At 43.1% G+C, this 8,611-nt stretch overlaps 1 protein-coding gene across 3 annotated transcripts; it reads right to left on the bottom strand.

Annotated features, from left to right (window-relative positions):
- Positions 1-1,365: 1,365 nt before the first annotated feature.
- On the bottom strand, positions 1,366-2,860 carry LOC123146949 (UPF0481 protein At3g47200). 3 transcript variants are annotated; one of them, XM_044566209.1, is made up of 3 exons: positions 2,454-2,860; positions 2,311-2,359; positions 1,366-2,206 (listed from the first exon to the last, which is right to left on the bottom strand). In XM_044566209.1, the coding sequence occupies exons 1-2, from the start codon at positions 2,802-2,804 to the stop codon at positions 2,345-2,347; spliced, it is 366 nt and encodes a 121-aa protein (XP_044422144.1). In that variant the 5' UTR covers positions 2,805-2,860; the 3' UTR covers positions 1,366-2,206; positions 2,311-2,344. The 3 variants fall into 3 exon arrangements, with proteins under 3 accessions (XP_044422144.1, XP_044422141.1, XP_044422142.1); XM_044566206.1 differs by having other exon boundaries at positions 2,311-2,860; XM_044566207.1 differs by having other exon boundaries at positions 1,366-2,359.
- Between the last annotated feature and the right edge of the window lie 5,751 nt (positions 2,861-8,611).

The raw sequence follows: 8,611 nt of genomic DNA, 5'->3' as shown, positions 1-8,611 counted from the left end.
AGTTCTCAACTAAAACCACGACAAGAATGATGGAACAGAGGGAGTAATAAATATGCACCGGTGCACCTACAAAAAATATATAAGATTCAAAAAAATTTGGTGCTTAAGAAAAATTGTGTGCTTTTTCAAAGAAAAAAATCCACATCAAACACCGTGTAAAACACCAAGGAAACATTTCAACAACATGTGAATGAAATAGGAACATATAACAAAAAAATATATCAAGTTGTACATTACTAACACTACAGTCTATAGTATCTGAAATGCGCAACTAGTCCATCGGAAAATCATACCTAAAAAAAGACTCAAAAATATGTTTAAGAGAAAATTGTGCACATGATGATTAGTACATGATCCTTCAGGCAATTGTTCTGAGATCAACTCATGGAGAAAAAAAATGGAAAGTTTATCGTGTCTCCTATGATCTGTTTTCGGACAAGATTTTTAGGTCCTTGTACTCTAATGAATTTTGGGCATTATTGTAGACGGGCGAAGCAACTAGTTGGTGGGAGTACAGGAAAAACATGTCTCAAATTCTGGGTGGACCTTTCCAAATGCATGGAAGTTTTTGTATGTTCCAATCCAAGTCAAAACTGCATGAAGACAAGTTTTCAATCTTTACGGGAACGTAGGGGAATGTGGGTATACTCTAAACCGGACTGAGCTTCGGTGCCTTAAAGGCACCTACCTTCAGGTCTATGATAGGTGGGCCAGCCACCTGTTAGGCCCACCTGTCATAGGCCCAAAGGCAGGTACCTTAAGGCACCGAAGCAGCGTCCCTCTAAACCGAAGCTTTGAAGTCGACACTACCTCCACCTTGACGCGTAGTCTGATCTGGACGCCGTCACAGTTACGCGGGGGGAGGGGTGGATGGGGGCTCCTCAACCCGCCGGAGAGGGGACGCCGGCTCCTGCTTCACGCGATTTCACGGCGGGGCGGTGGCTCGATTGGCGGACCCATACAGGAGACCGCGTTGGATGCCCTTACCTTTGCTTCGTTTGGACTTTGGACTAGTAAAGCATGGGAAAGTTACAGATCTCACTGAATTTTAAACATCCACTGGAGTGTCAGACCCAATGTAAAATCTAGAAAATACTACTCGTTACTGGATTGGACCAACCTTTCCTTTGGCACATTACTACTCTGCTCTTAATAAGCTTTCCTCTGTTTTCTTGTTCCTCCATTTCACAGCTGCAGTCATCTTCTAATTCTTATGAGTTGTTTCAATCATATGTCCTCGACTTGAATACATCCAGATCGAACAGGGCCTACATTACTCAGAAAAAGGGAAGACACTGGCCTTGGAAGCTAGATATAATTAAGAAAAGGGAAGGCGCTGGACTTGAAGCTTGACAAGGCACAATATATCAAATTAATAACACAACAATATATATTTTGAATAACCACTGACGATACAAACTTTAGGTACTTTTGACACACACCTAACTAAGAACTAAGAAGAGATCGAAGGGAATGGGCTAGCAAATTTTACACACACAAAGGCGTACAATATCAATCAGACCACAATAAGCACGAAAACTGTAGATGAATCATAAAATGATTTAACAACACGCATGCTTCACCCGGACTGCTATGGCTGATGCTGTTTGAGACTCATCAAGGTTCTGAAGATACCTGCGAGCACACCAGTAATAGAGAGCATGACGACGATTGTCTTGAAGTTGTTGTAGACGAACCTATGCAGGGCTATCCTCACAGGTCTTTCACGCTTGAACTTATCTATCTTCTCAGTGATGACGAAATAGCGGTAGCCAAGGCGCAAATGGCATGCGAGACTCTTGAAGAAAACAAGCAGCTCGTGGTTACTGAGTAAGCTGCGAACGAGGTGCTTCGCTCGCAACTTGTGCACGTCCTCTTCCTTGTCCATGAGCATTGTCAGGAGGGAGATGTATGAGCTAATGGCGAGGCCATCTGATGGCCATTTGCTGGATACACACATCTCGTAAGCTGCCATGTTGACAAGCCAGCAAGCATTGGCACCATGTGTTATTCTTGGCAGTCAGCTTGATGCCGATCTCCGCAAGCTCAATGGCACTACTAGCTAACGAGGAGCAAGTGAGATCGTCGGTGTGATCTTCTACAGTCATACCACCGATCAGATGGTACCGGAGGAGCCCAAGGAGATGTGCTGGCTTGTAATTCTTTAGTTCATCCACAGAAACCCTTGTACCACTTGAATCGGAAGCTGGTGAACATTGTGGAGTTATGTCGAATTTGTTCGCAAAAGAAATAACAAAATCATACACGGGAGATGGTATAAAGAAGTCCACAAGAGCCTCGAGGACCAACCATGGCAGCTGATTCTCCAACAGAAAGATGTCCCTTAGCATGCAAGGCCCTGTGGACATGGTCATCCGATTCAACAGTAAAGCACATCCATCATCGTCAGTAATATAGAGCAGCAGATAGCAACCATCGAGGAACATCATTACCGCAAATTCAGCGTCCGTGAACTGCGCCACCGCATCATCGGCGTAGCAGCTGCGGGCTTCGCTGGCGATGGTGAGGATCTTGCCGTAGACATCCTCAACTGAGTGGCCCGACTTCTCGCACAAGTAGTGGGCCGCCGCGTGCTTCAACTCTTCCGTCTCCAGCAGCTGCTCTGAGCCATGGTGGTATGGGCCGAGCGACACGAAGCTTGGGATGATGTAGCGTTCATTGATACCCGGCCGTAAGCCTCGTGGGAACCTCTGGATCTTGGTTCCAAGCTTGGAGAAATCGGCCTCCAGTCTCTCCCTCGTATTCCTCACCATCTCTTGGATGTCGATACTAGAGCTGCCCATGGCGCCAACACTGTAGCCTGTAGCTGTAGGTAAGAGTCAGAGACGACTCAACATGATTAGCTAAGCTACTGGAGCAGGAGAACCTGTTTCTTAACCAGTCCATATTATATATGAAAACAAGACTAATCGAGTCAAGTTCTCACTGACCAATATATACAACATTTCGCCGCCCACGATTGGCAGACTATAATATCCTACCTACCGGCCGGCCGGCTTCATCAGTTCAATACTAATATGTCGCTTGTAGCTTGCTTTGTCTGCGTTAAGTACTACCTCTATAAACCAATATAAGAGCATTTAGATCGTTAAAGTAGTAATCTAAACGCTTTTATATTAGTTTATGAAAGGAGTACTATATAATTATGTCTGTATCTTAAGTTCTTAATGGAGCCAGTTGATCAGTTGGTACAAGTTGTCACTTGGGGCCATATGGGAGTAGATGGGTAAGAACGTGACGTGTGATTAATCAACTAAGCACCCACACATATCTCGATCTGTATACTGCTAGTCTAGTACTTCCTCCGTCCCAAAATAAATGTCTCAACTTTGTACTAATTTTAGTACAAAATTGTACTAAGCTTGAAACACTTATTTTGAAATGGAGAGAGTATGAAGTATGAACTAGCTAGCCCCATAGCATGTGCTTTTCCAACAAGTTAGCTCTCAACAACTTTAACCATGGCACCATTAGTCGCACCATTGTCCAATGTGATGTTGCAAAAAACATGTCTTCAACATTTCCACTCCTGTGTGCACTTCAGAACATTGTTGTACATGGCTACCCTCGTGTGTGGTGTCTCGAAGACAGCAAACTTTACGATTTTTATCTGTATTTTCCAACAACCGTTAATGTAATGTGCTGGTATGCACATATAAACCAAGGTTTGGTTGGACGTCCACATGTCCATCGTGAAAGATACCTTGGACCTAGAACTTCTGAATATTTCATTTAGAGTTCTCTTATCCTCCTCAAATGCTTTCAAGCAATCATTCTTTAGTGTTCTTCTTGACACCATATTGAACGGGCGAATACCTTCTGTATATCTTTTTATTCCCCTTCCTTGAGCAAATTATGATGTCATCCATTGCATTTAATTGCAAAATCATGATTTGCAGCTTCGCATGACGGACTTGACCCAGTCAGATGCATGGCGCCTATGAGGTGTTCACGCGCTTGTCGGCTATTTGCTCCCAACGGTGCTGTCCTAGGCTGCTAACCATCTCTACAGGGCGCAACATCAGCGAGTTTCGGCTTCCATAGTGGAGGTTCTTGGCGACGCACTCAGGGTTTTTCTTTGAGGGGAAAGCCAAGTTTTATTCATCAAACACCACAGAGTGTGGGATATGGCGGTCCCCCGTCTGGTGTAGGAATTGGGGTGTTCGGCAGATGGCCCGTGAAGTCTGATATGATGACTCTAGATCCGTTTGAATTATGGGTTCATCCCATGTTGAAGGCACCCCATGTGGCTTGCCTAAATTGACTCTGCATGGACAATCTACACTCTCGGCGGCATCGGTCAGATGCAGAGCCACTTGAGGCTATCGTAGCGCACATGCATCAGAGCCACTTGAGCCACTTGAGTAGTACCAGGTAATTGTAAGAACGCGAACCAACCTATAGTTGGATGGTTAGGTGGACAGTGCTATCACTATCCCATAAAGATTCAAGTCCTAAACTTGACATTGATGCTCATATTTTCCTGAATTTATTTCAGGCATTCCGACGATGTTTGTTCAATGGGAGGACATGTTCCCGTCAACTATAAAGGAAGTTTGTTATTCAATCTTATTGTATTTCTTTCTATCTCTTCTTACCTTGACTTGTACTCCAAACTATGTATGCATCCAGGGATATGCTCCTACCATAACACACACGCGTCCCCTAGAACAAGGGCAAGACGCTTCGATCCATCTGACAGCGCTGAGCCATGGTGGTACGGTCCGACGGACACGACGCTCGGGATTTGTCAAGTTTTATGATGCTCAGGGAAAAAAAATTCAGTAGTGCCTTAAACCACCATAAGGTAGTGCCACTATATCAAAGGTGGTGGGAAAACTACCAAAAAGAAAAAGCATCCAATAGAAAGAACAACAGTAGTGAAAAAATAAATAAGGGTTGTATGCTCCTATTGTGTGATAATGTTCAATTACCCCAGTTGCACATTCCATTCTCTAGAGTTGGCAGTTATGGTATTCGAATTGTGCAACTAGTTCATTGAAAATAGAGACCTACAAACAAAAGGAAAAGTTTTGGCGCTAAAAAAATGATGTACTTTCTAAAATAAACTTCCAGATCAATCGTCATGTACAACAACTAGGAAACTCTTAAAAACTTGAAATAAGGCAAAACGAAATAATAAATTCGAAAGTTTTGGAGTGCAGAATTTTGGAAGACGAGCTCCATGGAACTCGCTTTTTTGAAAAATTCAAAAATCATATTTTTTTAGTTTAAAAAAATTCTTGAAAAATCATACGTGTTCATATGGATGTGTTTTACATGTGTGTAAAGTCTGACGATGAAATACATTATGGTGAGGGCTACACAAAAAAAGACAAATTCGTGCATTTTTAACTTGGCTTGCGTATGTTTTAATTTGCGGAGCTTGAATGACAGAAACTGTGTGTGAGGTGTGGTGCCTTTTTATGCCAGAACGGCATAATCAGAGTCGCATCCAATTGTTGTCTTGTTTTCAGATCGCTTAGGCATTTTGAGATCGGTTCAGTGCTGAAATGACTGTAATCTCATTGGGACTACTATACAAATCTCTCTGAATTGAACCCCTCAGTTTAATATCCATCTCTAATCGGGTGCCGCTTCACATCTATCCTACGCCCTCCTCAAAAGTTCAGGCCCTCCGTTTCGGTTATAGTCACTAGTTTTTGTTAAGGCATAGTGCGCTGAGATCATCAAATTGCTGATCCATGAGAAAGAGTTCAGGGTTTGATATTGCCACTTGGTTCAGATCGATCGGCATGGCTATGACGATTGTATCTGTGACTGCTACAGGCTCCTATGCCAGCGTACAGTTGGAAAACAAGTTAGGGGTTTCGAAGGAAACGTTGGATTGCCCCGGGAATTTGACATTTGCTGCGTTTGGATAGTAAAACATAGGAAAGTTACAATTTTCATTGAATTTGAAACGTCCACTCAGAGTCTCAAACCCAATGTATAATCAAATACTGCTACTCATTGCTGGATTGGACCAACCTTTCCTTTGGCACATTACTACTCTGCTCTTAATAGGCTTTCCTCTGTTTTCTAGTTCCTACATTTCATAGCTGCAAGCATCTTCTATTCTTACTTTCATAGGGATTCACTCTTTCAATCTTATGTTTTCCATATCTCCGGTTCGAGAAGGGAAGGCGCTGATAATCAAGAAAAGGAATGCGCTGGGCTTGGAAGCTGACAAGATTTATTTTGAATAACCACTGACTGACGATACAAACTTCAGGGACAAACCACTGACAATGTGATTAGATACGTCACACCATATAAATAAATCTAATAAGGGATCTGACCAAGGTGGGTGTGATGGGATAATTTTACACACTGAGACCGCACGACATTGATCACACAGCAATAAACACGAAACAGTAGAAATGAGAAATCAATTTAACAGACACACATGGTTCATCTGAACTGCTACGGCTGATGCTGCTTGAGACTCATCAGGGCTCTGAAGATACCCACGAGCACACTAACAACAGAAAGCACGGCAACGATGGTCCTGAAGTTGTTGTAGATGAACCTATGCACGGTGATACTAGGATATTAACCTCTTGTATGTTTGGCCAATTCACAAGCATCACATACAAGCAGCTCCCTAGGACACAACTTGAAAAGAGAGGGGTAAATACGAAACAATGCACGAAAAGAGAGATGGACAAGCCTGCGATGGTGTAGTAGTAGTAGTTCTTGACTAGGAGACAAGCATGATGCAAAAGCAACTTCATCACTTCCTTCATCAAGATGGTAGAGTCCATCATGCACGGTCCGAGTCCCCAACAGTCTCCCTGTCTCTAGCTCTTGAAAACACAACAGGTAGCATAAAACAGACCTCTACAATTGAGAGATTCAGTAATAGAGCTAACTGACAAGAGATTGACTGGAAATTTAGGAACATGTAAGACATGAGATAAGGACAATGTCTTCACCTAACAGATCCACGTCGGTGCCATGGATCCGTCAGCTACACGTACTTTGTCCTTACCTGAACAAGGTGTATAGGAAGTGAATATATTTGAAGCTCCTGTCATGTGATTGGTAGCTCCTGTATCAATAATCCAAGATTTTGATTGCGTTGTAGAATTGTGGGTCTGGTGAGGTGTCATACCTTGGTGTGAAGTGGCATGCAAACTAGTTTCAGCTTTAGAGGAATCCTGGAAGGAAGACAAGTCTACTGAGAGTCTAATCTTGGAGGTGAAATCCTGAAGAGCTCGCACATCTACTACCGGTAGCTCCCTCTTCGATGTAGTGAGGTTCGCTTGTCTTTTATGAGCTCCCTGACCTCCCCCTGGCTGAGACTCTCCTTTTTCCCATGAAGTTGGATAACCATGCAACTCAAAGCATGAATCCTTTGTGTGTCCAGGCCTTTTGCAGTGGTTGCAAAAAAGTTTGCCTTTATCTATTTTAGCAAAGGTCTTAGGAGCACGACGAGCTTGTATGGATAAGGCTGCACGTGCATCTGATTTTTCTTGAACACATTCATTGGGTTGAGCAAGACGAGTTTCCTCCTCAATCACACTGGAAATGATATCATCAAGGCTTAGCCATTCAGTTTTGGAGAATATTAGCTGGCGACGGAGATCAAACTCCTGATTTAGGCCATCAAGGAAGAGCTTGCCCCAAATGGTCCAAACCAGGTATGGTGAACAGCCAAATCATTCTTGTCAACGGGTTGAAAAGGATGGTAATAATGTTACTCCATATACAATCTCTTCATCTCACCTGCATACTCAGTCACTGATTTTGAGCCTTGCTTCAAGTTAGTCAACTCCTGCATGATACGAGTAGCCTGCATCTTATTTGATTTTCTTGAAAACAACATGTCAAAATAAGAACGGAGAAGATTCAAATTGCTTCTCCAAAGCTTTCCACACTTCAAATACAGTGGTCATAGTCTCAACTTGTTCTTGTATCGGTGGTTTCATGCTTCCTAATAACCACACCAAAATTCTATCATTGATCTGTTTGGTGATAGTACCACTTTTCAGTTTCTCTTCATCGGCACTAAGCAATTCTTCGTAGCCATGAGAACTCAGAATTAACAAAGCATGCCGCGCCCAGCTGATGTAATTGCCCGGTCCAGCCAACTTCACTGGATTAGGCTCAAGTGCATACTTGACAGCTTCAGGAACCACTTTGAGTTGTTGCTGTGGCTGCTCAAATACTTTGCTTAAAATTTCATACAACTTATCCGCACTAGCATCCCTTGATTTCCCCTTTGTTGGATCTGCCATGAGTTACCACCACACACAAAGAAAAAACCAGACACACACAGGACTTGTTTTTTTCAGATCTCCACTAACAACTGCACACAGGCAGCACGAGCAGAGTACAAGCAGAGTTGATACTAGCCAAGTAGATATACTAGTGCAGGTTGCTCTCAAACGCACAGACTGCACATGTATTTTAATCCGGCCACTAGACAAAGATGAGCTATCCGGCTGCACTAATCACAGTTCTCCAAGGGCAGCCACAAGTACTAGTACCACTATCAATTAACTACAGAAGCCAGCTTATTGTTTGGACAGGGACGACACAACGGCAACCAACAATTTTTCGGCGGCAGCACATCATCCACTTC

This window comes from Triticum aestivum, chromosome 7A (assembly GCF_018294505.1).
Source record: "Triticum aestivum cultivar Chinese Spring chromosome 7A, IWGSC CS RefSeq v2.1, whole genome shotgun sequence".
Taxonomy (NCBI): domain Eukaryota; kingdom Viridiplantae; phylum Streptophyta; class Magnoliopsida; order Poales; family Poaceae; genus Triticum; species Triticum aestivum.
This window is presented reverse-complemented; position numbering and strand designations above follow the sequence as displayed.

Bases quoted from the DNA above. Each gene is read 5' to 3' on its own strand.
- LOC123146949 (XM_044566206.1), bottom strand. From the start codon at position 2,804: ATGGGCAGCTCTAGTATCGACATCCAAGAGATGGTGAGGAATACGAGG. The intron at 2,207-2,310 runs GTTGGTCCTCGA...AATGTTCACCAG, and splicing joins TTGGAGAATCAGCTGCCATG to CTTCCGATTCAAGTGGTACA.